The 18,453-nt window shown below is 39.6% G+C and overlaps 1 protein-coding gene across 3 annotated transcripts; it reads left to right on the forward strand.

The window, feature by feature from the left end:
* The first annotated feature begins 29 nt into the window (after positions 1-29).
* On the forward strand, positions 30-18,388 carry GLT8D2 (glycosyltransferase 8 domain containing 2). Of its 3 annotated transcripts, XM_030041193.2 has the most exons (11): positions 30-964; positions 1,755-2,124; positions 4,084-4,128; positions 5,546-5,641; positions 6,853-7,021; positions 8,640-8,757; positions 10,815-10,899; positions 14,170-14,282; positions 14,981-15,147; positions 16,804-16,916; positions 17,770-18,388. In XM_030041193.2, exons 3-11 carry the CDS (start codon positions 4,110-4,112, stop codon positions 17,940-17,942), a joined length of 1,053 nt encoding a protein of 350 aa, XP_029897053.1. In that variant the 5' UTR covers positions 30-964; positions 1,755-2,124; positions 4,084-4,109; the 3' UTR covers positions 17,943-18,388. The 3 variants fall into 3 exon arrangements, with proteins under 3 accessions (XP_029897053.1, XP_029897054.1, XP_029897052.1); XM_030041194.2 differs by lacking the exons at positions 30-964; positions 1,755-2,124 and adding an exon at positions 2,772-2,897 and having other exon boundaries at positions 5,604-5,641; XM_030041192.2 differs by lacking the exons at positions 30-964; positions 1,755-2,124 and adding an exon at positions 2,773-2,897.
* Positions 18,389-18,453: the final 65 nt, after the last annotated feature.

An 18,453-nucleotide genomic window follows, 5' to 3' on the forward strand; every position in this document is an offset into this window, starting at 1 on the left:
TCACGTGACGGCGGCGGGGAGGGCGGGCGGTGCCGGTTATCCGCCTCCCTGAGGTGACCGGGGCTCGGCCGAGAGGCGCAGCGGGGGAGTCGCGTCTTGGCCCCGCCGGGGACTTGGAGGCCGCTTTCTCGGCGGCCCCAGGCGCGCCTCCGGGGCTGTGCCGCGGCCGCCTCTGCCACAGGCGTCTCTCTGCACGGCTGCCTCCCTCCTACCCCCGCCTCAGGAGCCCCCCCCCCCCGGTCTCGGCCTTGCTTCGGCGGGAGGCCTGTGCAGGGCGCCTGGCGGGGACGAGCCTGCCTGCAGCGTACCCGGCCCGCGGGGCTGCGGCCTGCCGGCCCGAGGTGCTGAGGTGCTGGGGTCACCACGGGTGTGGTGTGTGCTGTTCAGCTGAGGGCACCCAGCTCAGCGTTCAAACCTTCTTGAAATGTGTAGCAGTTTTTTTTTTTTTCTTTTTTTAAACTTGCTAGTGGTAGGCGAGCTATGTGTCTGAGAGAAATGAGTTGCTCAGTTCAAGCACTGAAGGTTGAGCTTAGAAACCAAGGTTTCAGTTCTACAGTTAACAGTGGATGATCTGAGTAAACCCCAAGACCTCATTCTGCAGGACAGAAGCTGCTCTCTTTCCTGTGTGAGGGGGTTGTTAAGTGAGAATATAAACGTGTGAGGCTGAGGGAAATCCAGAGAAGGTGCTGGGTTGCCAGTAATCCAGGGGTTGCTGCCAGGTGAAGCAGATGGTCCCAATGCTGCAAGCTCATACAGCTGTGTGCTGCTTAGGTCTGTTCAGGATATGCATCTAAATGGAAGGGAGATGAAAAAAAAACACGGGTGGATTTTGATGAACACAACCTTAATACAGCTTAAAAAAAATACTGTAGTACAGAAAAAGTAGTAATAGTTGTGGCCATCTACATGAAGCACATCATGTATACCTCTTCATTTCTTTTTCCTTCAAGCAGCTCTGCAAAAGGTGGGTTTCTGTAGAAAATCAGACACAGATAATACAGTCTTGGCATGTTTGAGGTGTACAATTGAAAACCCACACTTTCAGTTCCTGCAAATGGAACAACAATCTTCATTTAAAACACTTGAGATTTTTAAACCTTGACTGAATTTATAAGTTTTGCACTCACTTATGCTGAAAATATGAAAAATAGTTTAGAATTGAAGATTACTATTATTATTGTTACTTGTTTCAGTACTCATGCAAGTCTTGTGACAAAACAGTGTTGATAATTATCATGTAGAAGGGAGGGTCCTAGAAGGGAGCGAGAGAACTTGAATAAAAGAAGTGGTGTAGAAATAAAACTGCAAAAGCATTCCAGGAGAGCTTAGGAGGCAGAGCATCAACATGTGCTGGTTACCTTGAACAGCTGCTAGTTACCTTGATCTAAAGTCCCTTTGAATCTAAACCAAATCTGTAGATGCAGATTCTCTTAACTGGTTAAAAATTTGGAAATGAGATGATTCATGTCAAAATGCATATTCAGAGTTGAATTCTGCAAGTTTCCCTTAGCTTCTGACTTTGGAAGAACTCTGCAAACAGACATTGGAAAAACTTTTGGCTTTCAGTTTGACTTTGGCATGTTGTCGTTTGGCTCTTGCACACTGGTTATCTGTTCACATTTACCGTAAATAATGACTAGAAACCTAACCTGCAACTAGGCTGTTGAAGTAACTTCTGGAAGGGTTTGCCTCCTTCTCTTTCCCCCACCCCCTTAAGACTTTTTGTCTTATGGGATTTGTTTGCAATCTGCTAGCTGAAGCTCTGAGGCAAGTTTGCCAGATCTGGGGCTGCATCATCGTTCTGCACATCTGGAAGTGGTTTATGGGCTCTCATTCCTCCAGTGCGGCGTCTGGACTCTGTGCTATTCCTCAGCAGCAGAGAAAGAAAAGAAAAGAAAACCAGCACAACTCCAAAGTAAACTTTGAAGAGTTTGAAAAAGGAATTGAATCTTAAAACTGTTACTGTGCCCTGTAAGGCCCTTGTGCGGGGGACTTCAAAGGAGGATGATGGTCAAGGAAGCTTTGGCAAGAGTGCTTACAGCTGTGGGCTATCTAGGATCTGAGTAAATAGCTCTACAGCTCTTCAGGAGAGAGGAGTCCCGAATACTGTGCTGCTTTGAAGAGGTAAAAAGACTAATTAAGCAGGAAATATCTGAGCAGTAGTGTCACTGTTTCTGAGCTTTCCCTTCTGCAGCCCCTCATTTTGTTGCAGCATTTGGCAACTGAGTTAGGGAGTGCCAGGTTCCAGGAACTAATGTCTACAGTCAGGAAAAATTGAGTAAATATTTGTAGGGGAACAAATATTCCTCTCTTTCCTTAAAAATCAGTGGGTAATCAGCCTGAGTTTCTGAGGCTTAGGAATGCTGTAGTTTTAGAACTCAAACTTGTATGAGAGTCTGAGTTTGGATTTTGAAGTTTAAAATGTGGTTCGGTTTACGCTGATTTAATAATTTCTGAACATACCATGAAGCTGTGGTTATCTGACTTCATCTTGCAGTGATCATCAGTATTGTTTGTGACTATAATTACAAATGTTAATTAAAATATAGTAGTCAGCTCTATGGGAATCAGTGGAAGACTGTGATTTGCTGAAGTGGGGTGAGAAAGTTACTCCAAGAGTGTAGGGAGTTCTGTTTTCTCTCTGCTTACCTAAATGAGTAAACTTTTTAAATGGATAAGAAGACAATACTTGTGCGTAATGCGTGAGAGAAGGGCTTTCTCAGCAGTGGCTTTTTTTTGAACGATAAGCTTGATTTCCTCTCTGTGTAAATTAATGCCACATGAAGAGAGCGGGCTGCTGGAATGTAGATAAGTACTGCGGATGCGAAAGGACTTTCAGAAGTACTCCTCTCTTCACTTTGATTTAGCTGTCTGTTGGGACCTAAATACATGCGAATGTAAGTGGTTGTAAACAAAGCCACATCTTAGCTTTTAAAAATATTTTTATTGTCTTTTAACTTGTTAGTCGAAGCAGAGACTAATTTAGGATGCCGCCTGAACTTGAGCAGTAACCAATGAGAGGCGGTCAGTTTCGTGACTCAGGTTTCAAGAATTCTTGCTGTTCTGTCTGTCTTCTCAAGGAGTCAGAATAAACTTCATTTTTACGTGTGCATAGAAACCGTCATATATCCTGATCTATGCTGTAATGTGTCCATATCTGTATGTACGGAAACAGGAAAAATTTGTTTCTGTCCTACATACAGCTACCATAGCATAAAGGTTAGATCACATAGTTGTATTTTCCCCTCCCCACCCCCTCCCGCCCCAACTTCTGGTGCTGTTTTTTACTGTTGGTTTTTTTGGTTTGGGTTTGTGGTTTTTTTTTCATAAACAGTAGTTTTGGGTCCAGAATTCAAGTGAATGTTTTACTTGCCATAATCTTGTATTTTAGCCATTATGTTCTGTCCTCTCGGGCATAAAGTCATGGTCACTCTTGGGCCTGGTTTAGAAGTACAATTTTAGGGAAGGCTACCTCATTTTCTTCAGCATCATAAATAATGTGCTTAAATACAAGCCATATCATTGCACAGACTCACTCCTTACTGTTGGTCAAAGGATACTGCTGTTAGAAAATATTTTCACTATTGCTCTGAAATTTTCTGAGAGTCTGAAAGACACGGCTCCAGTGTAAGATTCCCATATGCTTGGGAACATACTCCAGCAAGACATGAGTATTAGTGATTGTTATTATGTTTTAGGTGAAATCAGAGGTAAATGTAAATGTATTTACAAATTGCATCAGTGGGTGTTTTAATACTTCTTTGCATGTTACTTTAAAATGTGTTAAAAAAATCTTAGTTATTACTGATGTAGGTGATTGGATGGAATTTATTAAAATGCTGTTCTTGTCAACCTGTTAGTAGCTTAAATTAAAATATGCAATACTTATAGCTGAGAATATTAGTTATTTGTTCAAAAAAAGTTATTTACAAAGATAGAGTTCAGTTTTACTTTGACCAGGTCAACAGTAAAATTTGATGATGCAAAACCTTGTCCCTGAAATAACTAACTAGTATTCACTGCTGGTATTAATGAATTATTCTCTCTTTTTTTTTTTTTTTAATTATTTTTATTTTACCACAGATCACAGTTCTCATCCAACAGGACACATGGCTCTTTTAAAGAAAAGTAAGAAAGACTAAAAACATTTGAAATACATATTTTTAAAAGAGGACAGAAATTTCAAAGGCAAATTTATAGTTCTAGTTTTGCTAAATTATGCTTAACTTTAAGTATACAAATAAGCCTTTTCCTGTTAACTAAGTTAGATAAGTACAGCCATAAATCCCATTAATTTAAAATTACTCACTGCTTTACTGCATGAGACTGGGGGGTCTGGAATTTCCCACTAAGAGTGCAGGTAGCTGCTGGTTTCATGTGGGTTGTGCCTGGAGCACTGAGCCTGCCTTTTTTAGAGAACTCTGCACGTTAATGCTGTTCATATCTGCAATTGAGGTGTGGCCCTGAGAAATTTGGGGTTCTCATCAGCTGTCAGGGTCAGTGACTGAAAATGGACTGGTGTGTGCCTCCAGTTACGCATCCAAAATTTCTCTGAAGTCAATGGGCTGTTTCCTCAGCTGGTTTAAATTAGTGCAGGTTTGGTGATGTATGTTTATGAATTTCAGTTTATTCTCATGCCCAGTTCTGGCCAGTTGGCCCTTTTGATTGAAATAGTTAAAAATTTGTTCCCTTTGCTCATTTATACACCTTAAATATCTTTTATGGTGGTGCAAAAGTAACAAAGTAGTCCTATACAAAGAACTCCCATCATCAAAATCACTGTTGGTGATGGCAATGTATTACTTCCCTGTTGTACTCGGTGAACAGTCCTGGTACCTGCTTATGGCTGGTTTATGTTGAGTAACTTAAGCTTGTACAAGACAGTCTGGTAGGAACTGCAAATCAGAGTATATAGTAAGGTCTTTGCTGTTGCATGCTTTCTTTTGATTTTACTAATTAAAGTAACTGTGTCAAAATGTGTATGTATTTTCAAATATTTTGGAACATTTCTGGTTTCAGTAGCATGCTGGGTTTGTTCTTCTAGTATTTTTAGAGTTTTGCTCAAAACACCTGAAAGATCTGCACATTGAAATAGAAAAAGTTTCTCCTGTGTTTGAATTTTTATCAGGAAAATGTGAGAGAAGGAATGGGCTAGGTAAAAATAATTGACTCATGAAGTCCTGTGATGATAAACAGACAACAAACTAGCCAAGAAAAGGAAGTTCCAGGCTCCTGGTAAAATTCAGAAATATGTGAATTTCCTAGTGTGGCTAATCCATATATATTGGGAGCTTAATGATTTAGTGAGCAAATTATCCATGAAAATCAGATAGTTGGAAATTACTGTAAGGGGGGAGAGATACTATTATGTTTTTAACATAAAATTTTTAGCTTGATCAAATAACAAGAGAAAGGAGAATTTGATAAAGACAGCAAATACAGGTTATGATATGTACTGGCTGCAAATTGGATTTTTTTTTTTTAAAAAGGTACTTGGGAATTAGCTGTTACACTGATTGTTAACAAATTCTCCCTTTTGTTTCAGTTAACCAGATCTTACTGTTACTTCTTGTCTTAACTGTGTGCGCCATTCTGTATAACAGGGTTCACCAAGTGCCGTCTGCATTAAAGAATGAAACAGGTAAATGACTTGTACTTCTGTATCATTTACGTTCTTGTTTTATGTTCCTTATCTCTTCATTTGAACAGTGCTTTTTGTCGTACTGAATCCTGTTTGGCCTGCAGTAGATGAGCTACTCACACTGTTGCATAAGGTCTGGGATGTGGAATTTTTTGACTCTGAATTACTTGAATAAAATAGTAGGAGATCGATAGTAATGACTAAGAATTGTCATTCTGATTGAAATTTTTATCCAGATGTCACTGATGTACATGGAAGCTGGGGTGTATCCTTATTTGTGCTGAACAGCATTGGAGTTGTCAAGTGATAATAAACTGTGATCACAACTTGCCCCTTTGGGAATGTTCTTGGCCTACCTATTAATTTCAGACACATCATCAAATCTTGACATAATTTACAGCAGAAGGTTTTGCTGGAATTTCTATAGTGACAGAAACCTGCTAGGGTTGATATGGTTGGACTGGTATTAAATGTTTGTACTACTAGCTTATTCAGTGTTCCCAAGGTAAACAAACTCTGTCTTGGTATAAATAATTTTTTTCAGTATATTTTTGGGGGGGTTGTTATGAGTTTAATGGTTATGTTTTAACCAGTGTAAATATATCCATGTAAGTTCTGTAAGTTAATCAGTGCTAGGGATAAAAATCTTCCTTAGCAGTACTATGAACTGATTCAGCATTGTTTAGATTTTTTTCCTTTTATCATTAGCAGCTTCCCGCTGGTGCAAAATTTTGCACCCTTCCTTTCTAGCCTGTTTCCCAAAGAAGTGAAGCTCACGCAATTGCACCATCTCTTCCACTTACCTCCTTCCTTTGATAATTTTGGGACCTATTGTTCAATTTGTACTGAATATAACTGAGAAGTAGAAGTCTCAAAGGTATTCAGACTTCTTCAGGTTTCATGTGAATAAGCAGCTACATGGAGGACAGGCTGAATTGTGCCCCTGCTGAGTAGAAGATGCCGAGAACTCTGTTATATATTCTGTTTGGAGGCATCCAACAATCCAGTCAACCTGCATGTAGGTCTGGATTAGTGACAGCTCATGCTGTATGCCTTGCCAAGTGCGGATGTGTATAGGATGTGGTAAGGAAATGGTGTGATTGTGGTACGATTCTGCTGCTTATGGAACTACACAGTCATTCCTATGACCCAGCTCTGATACAAAAAGATTCTTAATTTTCTGTTATAATGCATAGTTTTGTTTCTTATAGTTGATTTGGAGAGTCCTGAGGAAATGGAGGAAGAAATCCCAGTCGTAATCTGCGCTGCTGCAGGCAGAATGGGTGCAGCTATAGCAGCAATCAGTAGCATCTACAGCAACACAGAGGCTAATGTCTTGTTCTACATAGTTGGGCTGAAGACTACCATCCCACATATTCGGTATATACCAGCCTTGTTTTGTTTCATGCTGTAGTTAGGACCAGGTTGTTGTTCTCCTTAGCATGCGCATAGACTTTGGAGGACTTTTCAGAGAAATGTTTCTCCCTTTTATTTAAGAAGTGCTATTGGTAGCAATCCCCAGGATTCTCTACATGTAGGAAAAAGGACCATTTTGCCCTACACAAGGCACTGAGTGGTGTAAAGGGGTGTGAAATAGCCAGACCATGCCCATACTTGGGCCTGTCTGCCTTTTGTAGATCTGCTGCAGAAGAGTCTGTAGTAAGGTGAGTATATATACATGCTTACTTGTCACAATCCCATTTTGTGGCACTGCACTTACTTACCTCTCATCTGACGCTGTGTCTTGAGCTTCAGAGTAGAAATACTTGCTGTTTAAAGCTAATTTCAGCTAAGAGGTTGTATTAAAGGTTATAAATACAGGCCCAAAAAAGCTTGTAATGAAAGCATGTTTGCGTGTTAGAATTTACAAACATTGTCTAAAAGAGAAGGAAGATGTGAATCCAAGTTAAAGCAGATTTCTTAGCAGTTCTCACCTCTGGCTACTGCACTGCTGTAGCCTGTGTACCCACAATTTGTGTCAAAGTGGAAAGATGTAATGAGTGGGGTTCCACGGGGAGTTTTTCCCATCCAGTTCATCAGTAACCTAGATAATAGAGTGGAGAATGTTATTTATGAATCTGCAGTTGGCATGGAGTGGAAGTGAGGCGGCAGATACGTTGAGGACAAGAGCTGAGAACAAACTAATCATGATGAATTGGAAAAAATGAATTGTAAAATGTGATCAAATTCAATAGAGGTAATGACAAGGTAATATAAGTGGGAATAGCTGATTGTATTGGCTCAGGGTGAAGCAGGAGTTTGGCAGCACTCATTTGGAAAACTACAGAATTATGACTGATAACTGACCACACTGATTCAAAAAAAACCCAAAAGGCCTCCATCATAGTGGATATACCTGTTGACATATATGACCACAGGAGATGTGAGGAAACTTCTTCTGATCTTGCAGACGTTAATGCATCAGAAAAAGTGTGGTGTTTAGTTTTAGATGCCTTCAGGAAGGATTTAGAAGAGAGTTCAGAGGAGAAAAGAAGCAATGTTGTCAGGAAATCTGACAAAATAATGAAAAAAAAATTAGTCTAAAGAAAATATAGTTAGGAGGTGATGTGGCAGTCATCTTGAAGGACGTAAAACTGTAAAAGGGAGAAAACTAACCTCTGCTTTAAAAGCACAGTAGATAGGATAAAAAATGGTCTTTAGCTACAGCAAGAAAGCCTAGAAAAATAGCATTTAATGCTAGTGATGGTGAAAGATGGTTTGTGTAGTCTCTGTTTTTGGCAGTGGTGTGGGTTGTTTGCTTTGTTGGGGTTTTTGGGTGTTGTTTTTTGTTTGTTTTTTTGTTTTGTTTTTTTTTTTTAAAGAACAGGTTAAACAAATGTCCGTGTGCCATAGCTGTAGACATGAGTGATTATGTCGTGGGATAGAATAGATCGAGTGAGCTTTCAAGGTCTCTTATTCTCCTACGAGTCTGTGAATTTAATAGTGAAAGTACTTGCCACACACTCAATATTTCATTTATCCCTTCTTTTTATCACAGAAAATGGATTGAAAATTCTAAACTGAAAGAAATAAAATTTAAGGTTGTGGAATTCAATCCTATGGTACTAAAAGGAAAAATCAGACAAGATGCATCGCGTCCTGAGCTACTGCAGCCTGTGAGTAAATGAACACCGCATAGCAGATTTTCAGGGTTTCTAACACTTATTACAGGCTTTAAAATGTCCTAGATCTTTGTTCCATTACATGGTGGGGGGTGTAAGGCAGAGAAGCCACATCAGGTCAAAACGCTACACCCTCACTCAAGAAGGAAAAGTGTCCTATAACAAGCTGCTTGCATCTTGTCTGTCTTGCTGGGACCTCGGTATTTGGTGGCAAGAACTTGGCAATTTGAATGTATTGTATCTTTAAGAATATATTCACAGTTTATTAGAGGGAAGATCTAATAGTGTTCTTTGTGCCTCCATGATGCTGAGTTGGCTGCATTCTGCTTATGTCCAGGGTTAATTCAGAGGTTAATGACTAATCTAAATATTACTGGCTGTCAGAAAAGGCAAATAAGATGTTAGAAATTATTAGGAAAGGAGTAAGGATCAAAATAGAGAACATCATTATGCCACAATACAAATGCATAGTTTTCTGTCATTCTAAATACTATGTGCAATCTTTGTCCCCTTATCTGAAAAAGATGTAGCACCACTGGAAAATGTTCAAGTCTGTTCAGAATTATTATTCTTGCTGCCCTTCTCTGAGCCTTTGACATTTCTAATACATGGAAGAGATTTCATGCAAGGAATCAGTGGGTTAAAACTGTTCAGCCTGGAAATGTGACTTCTAGCATGAGAATAGTAGAGATCTACAGAACCGAGTGGCGTGGAGGCCTGGATGGGGGGTGGTTGCTCACTGTCTCTTCCAGTGCAAGAACGAATGGCCATTAGATTAAATCAGTAGAAGTCACCGAACAAACAAGAAATATTGCACATTTTTTATGCAGTGAATACTAAATCTCTAGAGTTCCTTGCTGAAAGGTCTTATGAATGCAAAAATTTACAGGGATTCAGTGACAACTGAAGTTTATATTTAGACAGATCACATCTGGTTCAGGAAATGCCTTGAGCTGAAAATAGCTGAAAGCTAGAATACTTGGAGGAACTGTTCTGTATGCTTGCTCTATTCTTATCTTTCACTGAGTGTCTGCTTAGGACCACTCTGAAGGCAAGTGCTGGGTAAAATGGTCTGAACCAGTATGGTTGTTCTTATGTTCTCAGTCCCCTCTCTCTCTGCTGTGTTCTTTGTTGCTATTGTAGAAGTTGTCATCCCATGTCTGTGCCACTAGTCAAATCATTCCTATAGTGGAATGATGGCACTATTAAATTTGAAGTGTTTTGTATGATGTATGCTGTAAAAATGCATTAGGAAGAGCATTGCCAGCAGGTCCAGGAAGGTGATCCTTCCTCTTTACTCAGCACTGGTGAGGCTGCATCTGGAGTACTGTGTCCAGTTCTGAGCTCCCCAGTACATGAAGATACGGACTTACTGGGGTGAGTCCAACACAGGGCTGCAAAGATGATTAAGGGACTGGAGTGTCTTTTGTATGAGCAGAGGCTGAGAGAGCTGAGGCTGTTCAGCCTGGAGAAGAGAAGGCTCAAGAGGATCTTACCAATGTGTATAAATACCTAAGCGGAGGGACAAGAGGCAATGGGCACAAATTAAAATACATGAAATTTCCTCTGCGCATGAGAAATTTTTTTTGTTGTTGTTTTTGTTTGGGTTTTTTTTTGTTATGGTGAGGATGGTCAGGCACTGGAGCAGGTTGCCCAGAGAGGCTGTTGAGTCTCCATCTGTGGAGATACTCAAAACCCAACTGGGCCTGGTCCCCAACAGCCTGCTCCTGTGGACCCTGCTTGAGAAGAGGGGTTGAACAAAATGATCTCAAAAGGCCCTTTCTAACCTAAATGATTGTGTGATTATGTGAAGAAGCAACTGTTTTGGGCTGCTTGGTTAGGGCCATAGTAAATAAAATAGGGATAAAAAATAATGTATTCACGATATTAGTAAAGATACTAATAAAGCTGGGGGAGAGGAAGCAAGTGATCGCTAGCTAGCGCTCAATGAACAGAGAAATTAAAGCTGATTGTTAATAGAGACAGAAGCATGAGACTGCTACATTAAACAGCTTTACCATTTAGTCTTTACCTTTTTTTCTGTTTAATAGCTGAACTTCGTTCGATTTTATCTTCCTTTGCTTATCCAGAAACATGAGAAAGTAATATATTTGGATGATGATATCATTGTTCAAGGTAAGCTGTCATCCAGAAAGCAATTTCCAGCAGAATTAAAATCAAAGTTATTGCAGCTTTTACAGTTGTTTGGAAATAAGAGATATAATGGAAACTGAGGCAGCTGCTAGGAGTGTTGCACTCAGGAAAACTGCAGATAATCTGTTTGTTTATTTAAAGGGAAGTCTAAAGAAGAATTTCCATATATCTTTGGAATAGTTGATTTTGATCAAAATTTATGTATGGGTTTCATTTTAATTGAATCTGGTCAATTGCTGAAAGATATGGTGGATTTCACTTAGATGCTGCAATATTTGTTGTTAAGTATGTGACGTGCATTTCCTGCTAGTATTTGAATTCTCACAGATGCTACCAGTTCATTATCCAGAATTGCTGTTCTTGAGAGCAAGAGGAATTTACTCAGATAAGACCGTTAAAATTCCAAAGATTCAAAATATGATTTTGAGCATCTTCAGCTCAGAATCCATAGCAATTTGCAGAATCATGATCAAGGATTTCAGAGTTTCTAGACAAATGGGAGCAGTTAGAAGGCATTCAAATCCTGAAAAATCTTTTTTTGTCTATACAAATAAATCGTAATTAGAGGGACTTTTTTTTTTTAAATGATTAATTTATGATTTTTTTCTCTTCTGTTTCCCAGTATATTTTTTTTCTCTGTAGAGTTGTTGTCCTCCCTTGTTTTATTATATTGTTTACTTGTTATTTTATAACATTTTTTTAATCAGTGTTGTGGTTTAACCCTGGTGGGCAGCTAAGTGCCACACAGCTACTCACTCACTTCCCCCCCATCCCCACCCCCAGTGGGATGGGGGAAGAGGAAAGGAAGAATAAAAGCAAGAAAACTTCAGGGTCAAGATAAAACAAACAAACAAATAATTGTTTAATAAGTGGAAGAAGAGAGAAGAAAACAAAACAGAACAAGTGATGTAAAGGCAGTCACTCGCCAACCCCAGCACCATATGAGCTGCTATGAAGAAAATTAACTCTATCCTAGCCAGGGCCAGAACACAGGGACAACAAAACCATTTTACCTATCCTTGTTAAACGTTAACGGGATGTTCTGATGAAAATTTCATTTGGAAGGGACTGAGAATAACGAGTATAACTATAATAAACTTTTTTGCCTAAATTAATCTTTGCTGTAAGAACATTAAGATCAGTGACTTTACACGTGACAAAAGTATAATTTAATTCTCCACTGCTTCTCTGCACCTTTTTATGGTTTTGTCTCTTTAGTGGCAGATTTCAGAACATCTGCACTTAAAGGGGCCGCTATTAGCTGCTTTATAAAATACGATTAATCTGCTCTGCCTGTCTCAATTTGCAATAGACTTCATATCACAGTTCTTCAACATATGTGTTTCCAGTGGTTATCTCTGCTTTTTGGTTTTGTTGTTCTGTCTGTCATAATGGGCAACAGCAATATTTAACTCTTTGAAAGGTTCTTAAAGTCTTCATTTACAATCCAGTTTCATGAGCACTTTAAGCTGAGCCCACCACTTCCCCTGCATCCCTCCTCGTACCTGCGCAGGCATTCACCAGAAGCGGGATTACTTTCAGCCTGAATTAGTTCCCTAGCAGGAGTCAAGGCAGTGTGGCTAGGAGAAGAGGGAAGGTAGGACTTTCTCTTTCATTAGGGGTGTCAGCTTATGTCATCTGGTAGGGTTTCTGGAACCACAGGATAAAGGTGCCGTTTCACATTACAGCTTATGGTAGGCTGCTGCTGACAAAAGTGGCCTCTCCTGTCCCCAGGGAGCTCCTGTTACTTCTGTCATATCTACAGTTGTGCAGCTGCAGATTAAGCTGATTCAGCTGGTTGACCTGACAGAAGACTAGCGGTACAAAAAAACCCCCCAAAACCTAAACCCCAACCTTTTTTTAGAAAATGGGGGGTTTTTTTCCCCTTTGCTTCAGCCAGCCTATTTTGCTCACCCTTGGGCCACACAATCACCGGGCCCAGAAAAGGGGAATAGAGATGGACTTGTGGGAGTGAGGCAGAGGAAAGGCAGGAAGGAGGGAGACTGTTCTGGCAGCCGGTCCCTGTGTCTTAGCTATGATGTGAGTCTGTGCTCTCTGTCAGTTTTCTCTGCAATGGGAGTGAATGAGACTTCTGACAGGATAAGGAGTGAATGGGGTTTTCGGGCTTTAACTTTGGGATCATTTATTTGTTGGTCATTGCTTTCTGCAAAGCAATAAAAATGAAACATACTGAACTTGGGGTGTCAGCCCAGAATTGTTTGGTTTGATTTTTTTATTTTCTTTTTCTCTTGAAAAGCAGAAGCTATTTAGAATCAGGGGAAAATACTTAGCAAGGCATGTTGATCTTCAACAATTAAGTATCCCATTAATTCAAATTCTATTTCTTGGTGGGACATGAGTTGTAAACCAAGTTTTCCAACCAGCTGATGAGTTCAGACAAATAAATAATCTCTGCTTATTTCAGAAATAGTAGTTCCAATGTTTGCAGTAAAGGGAATGTTTTTGGTTACTAGTCTTTTTAACGAGCTCACCTCAGGCTACTGGGCTGTATGTGGCCTTCCAAGATAATTAATCTTATCTGTGACTGACGCATGCCGAGCAGCAAAGCTGGTAGCTGTAGGAGGTTTGGATGCAGACTCGCTCAATTGCTGTGGCAGCGCTGTGCTTCCCACCTGCCCTGAAACTGTTCTGGCACATTGTGGGTACCTGCTAGTTGGGTGATGAGTGACATGCCATGCATTACGTTATTTCCCTCCACCAGGAAGGAGTTGTGTGGTCTGTGAAGCCAGCAGGGATGGTCAAGTGTGACAGGCACATTTCAACTGGCCAGTGCTGGGAATCCAGGTACCTTACTAGGAGGTATAAACACAGTAACACCAGGAAAAACCTGATCTGTGCAAGAGATTGAAGTGGCACTTCTGTGGGACTTGAAGAGGCTCAGAAAAATTGCCTTCCCTCCCTCTCTGAAGGCAAGCTCTGTGAATGCAGAACTTTGTAACCAGGCTTCTTAACAGTGTAGTCAGCTTCTGCTGTAGCTGATTTTGGATGTTCAGACCAAAATATGTATGTATTGAATACTGATGATAATATCTAAAGATAGACCTTAGACATCCAGGTACAGGACTCAAATTTGAAAATTGTCCCATATTACAAAATTCAGCCTTCATCAATATCTGGGCTATCCCCTAAAATTGGTATGTTCATAAACAACATATATGAGACCAGCAGTTATACTATCAACTCTGTAGCAGTGAAGTATGTTTGTTATACTTTTGACCTTTCTGTAATTAGGTGACATCCAGGAACTCTATGACACTAAGTTAGCTCCTGGACATGCTGCAGCTTTTTCAGATGATTGTGATCTGCCTTCTACACATGAAATGGTTAGAAGTGTAGGGATGCAGGTAAGATGCCATTTTAGAATTCTAATAACAAATGTATTTACCCACAAATGTAAGATGATTTTATACATTTTCCCCAAAGTGAAAGTTTTTTGTTTTTTTCTTTTTTGATAGCTTTGTAATAGTTTTGCAGGTAATTAAGAATTACTTTTTGTGGTAACTCTGTGATGCCATGCAGAGTTGTTTCCTGTAATGATTTAAATCTCTATTGTTATTTGGAGTCTACTGAATTATGTTTGGTATTTTGCTATCAGTAGATCATGAGCACTTATGGAACACCTAATGAAGACAGAATATATGAAATTTGTAGTAGTCAAATAGGGAATGAAAGTTAGGGAAACAAGTTCAAAGTCTAATTCCTGAGCTGAGTTCCCCAGAATTGTCTGAGTCCCTCTGGCATTACAGCTGTACAAAGCGTGATGCTACATCATTTAGAGTAAGCTACAGAAAGACAAACACGTGGCGAGGGAGGAGCCATATCAAACTCCCATGGAACAATACTGTGGAAAAAGTAACTGAGTAGCTGGAAGTATCCTGCCTTTCAGCCTTGTGTCATGTGGAAATCAAGACAGGTAACCATCATCTAAAAACTCAGCTTTGGGAGCACATATTTAGTCCCAATGTGAGTGGTAGAGAGATGCATTTACACTTATCTTTATAGAGATTCATAGGGGATAAACATACTTTTTTTTATTTCTTAGAACACATACATGGGATTCCTGGACTACAGAAAGCAAGCGATTAGAGATCTTGGCATCAGCCCCAGCACCTGCTCCTTTAATCCTGGAGTAATTGTTGCTAACATGACTGAATGGAAACATCAACGGATTACAAAGCAGTTGGAAAAGTGGATGCAAAGAAATGTAGAGTATGTGCAGAAATCTAGCTTGGCACTTTACTTTTAATACTCAGTTTACAGTTTTCTGTTTAAAAGCTCTTAGAAGTTCTTTAACTCTAGACAGTCTGTCTTTGGGATCTCATCAAGCGAAGTAACTCATGTTCCAGAACTTCTGTCTGCTTAAATCTGACCAATTGTGTACCAGGAAATGGCCACCTGAAATTTTAGTCTGGTGTTTAATCACAAACCACATTTAATCCCGAGGGACACTGAGAACATGTAGTTCTTCTTTTGGGTGAGCGACCTCACTTCAGATCAAGCCACTTAGGATCTTCCCTTCCTGAGGCTGGCTTAAAGGAGGAGGAATGTTTCTTTGTTTGTGTGGGGTCTCTCCAGTTGTAATGTCAGCCAAACTGTAATTGGACACCATATTTCTTAAATACCAACAGAAAACACTTCTTTTTCTATAGATGAACCAAATTTGACATGAAAGATATCTTTTTGGCATTGACCACAAGTCATGACACCATGAAACAATCACTGTTCCTTTTGTATGTTAGTTGACTGTTAACCTGCATTTGCAAACTTGACATTTAACTTCTTTCTCTGCAAAGGGTTAAATTTAAATTTAGTAAGGCTAAACTGAAACTGAATGGCTTGTGCCATTGGACTATGTCCATTACTTGTTAGTTTCAGAGGTGAACAGAGGAGAGACACAAATGATAAGCATGTGAACGAATGAAAAGCCAAGTGTCTTTCTCTTACTCTGCTTATGTAACATATCCTGACAAGCTATTGCTGTGCTTTTTACAAGTTTGAAAAAACTCCATGAATATTACTGCAAATTTTATCTATGAAGTTGATTTTATACCTTGATAACACATTCATGTTCCTTTTAGCTGGATTTTGAAATGACAGTGAAATAAATTTGCTTAGCAGTTGAAACCCGGTTTTGAGGGGAGGTAATGATTTTTTTGTTCTGTGGCCTCTAAGCATCTCCCGGCGCTTCCCAGGTTTCCTCCTCGTTGGGCTGGTGGGTGGCACAGTGTCCCATAGCTGGGGTGGCTTTGCCCACGTGCCGACTGACCGGCCAGGCCTCAAGCACGCTGCGGCCAGACATCTGGCTGCAACCTCCTAATGCCTCTCCTTACAGTGATTTGGCTTGATCCAGCCCTGGATTTATCACAAAATTCTTAGGAAATCGGTATCCTTTAGATGTTAGTTTATACTAACTAGACTTTGGCAAAACTGATTTGGAGTTAATTTATGGGTTTAAAAGCTGGGGGAGGGAAGAATGGGGAATTAAGAGGGAATGAAACACACGGAAACATGTACATTTTCTTAAGAAACCAGGCTGAAATGTTTGGTTCCTTTATCTTAACAGCTTTTCTTCTACTGTAAACTTTGTCAGAGACTTGTAGACTATAGGTGGTGTGTAGAAGTAATTGGCATCATGTTGGGTCTGACTCCCATTTTCCTTGGTAGCAATGATTTACTCAACAGGGACTGGAGTTGCAAATACAAGCAATTAACAGCATTAGGAGGGAGTATGATGAAAACTGGTCTATTCAACACGATTTTGAATTTTGCCAGAATACTTAACTTTTTAATCTTCTGTCTTTTGTACTAGATTCTTTGCTTGAGATTTTGAACATTTTATTTTATTTTTTTTTTTTCCTTTTGCAGGGAAAACCTCTACAGCAGCACCCTTGGGGGAGGCGTGGCAACCTCTCCAATGCTGATTGTATTTCATAGAAAGTATTCCACTATTAATCCTATGTGGCACATAAGGCATCTTGGTAAGTACAACTTCCCACTGTTTGCAGCTGGAACTAAATAAAGTGAAGAGTTTGTAAGATTCCAGTATAGGACCTTAGGTTACTTTACCTCAATGCATTACTTTATACCTCAGATCCACAGTATGTAATCCCTGCCTCCCCCAACACACCTTAGTCCTGCTGTCTTCAGGGTAGGGCAGAATGTGGGGGTTCCCCACGGGTGTCACTGCGCAAATTTCTTAACAGGTCAAGCAAACAAAATAGTTGCATCCCCTGCAAAAAACCCAAACCCTAATAGTCATTAAGTTGGATAAAAAAAGGAAAAAAAACAAATACCAAGGACAAAGTTACATGATTGAAGACCAGTTAACCTATATTGTCATAAACTATGGAAAGAATATATGGAAGATCTGAATATAGATAGAGACTGAAAAAAATCAGACACTCTTTTAGTAGGCACAGTGGAAGAAGATGGGATGCCTGGCCATGTTTGTCTGTTCCACATTCTGTAGGATGTAGTTAGCTTTCACCTGGGAATGGTGAATTATCCTGGGAAAAAGATAGAATGGCTTAGCTGGTATAGTAAAATGAATAGTAAAATAATATTTTTTTTTTTTTTTTAACCCCAGCTATGCCAAGAATTTAAAAGTGTTGAGAGAGGAAAATTACTGAGATTTTTTGCTGATGCAGCATTAGAGGCATGAAGCTGAAAAAAGCTACTCTTATCATACAACTAGTTGTCGATTAATAGGTGAAACCATACTAATCAGACTTCTTAAAAAAATAACTGACTTTACCTCACTCTATAGGGTCTTCCATTATTAAAACCAGGATTTTTTAAAATTTTTTTTTTTTTTTAAATCTACCCATACAGGTTGGAGTCCTGATACCCATTACTCAGAGCATTTTCTTCAGGAAGCTAAATTACTTCATTGGAATGGGAGATACAAACCTTGGGACTATCCCAGTGTTCACACTGATCTCTGGGAACACTGGTTTATTCCTGACCCTTCGGGGAAGTTCAAATTAACTCGTCCCGATAGCTGATACTGAAACCACTTAAATGCATCCATACACTATGTTTTGCAGTATGTAATAGTTTGAGATGCAACATGTTGTATAATTAACTGATTTTAGAAAACTAAGTATTTGTTAAATGTATGAATAAATGACCATCAGTTTTGTGTGCCTATGGCTGGAGAGGGAGGCTGGAGTGACCGTTACACAGTGCAGAGTATCTTGACTTTTATGTAAGGTGAGGAAACAAGTTTGCTTGAGAATGAAGTATTTTCATTAAACGTTTACAGAGGTGAAATTCAGTGCCAGGCAGTGTGTTTTAATGTAAGGTCTTTATAAATAAGACTCCAGTGTCTGCTGGTAGAAAAAACTACACAGGAAATACTTGCAGTATTACACACATGGTGTCTTTAGTTGTCTAGCCCACATTAAACAGCCCAAAATGAAAACTTACGCAGCATTTTAACAAGTAGAGTTCTGCTGCATGGTGACTCTGTTTTGCAGTGTTTCTGTGTATTACATTTCCTGTTGTGTGTTTAGA

This window comes from Aquila chrysaetos, chromosome 17 (genome assembly GCF_900496995.4).
Source record: "Aquila chrysaetos chrysaetos chromosome 17, bAquChr1.4, whole genome shotgun sequence".
In the NCBI taxonomy this organism is placed as follows: Eukaryota; Metazoa; Chordata; class Aves; order Accipitriformes; family Accipitridae; genus Aquila; species Aquila chrysaetos.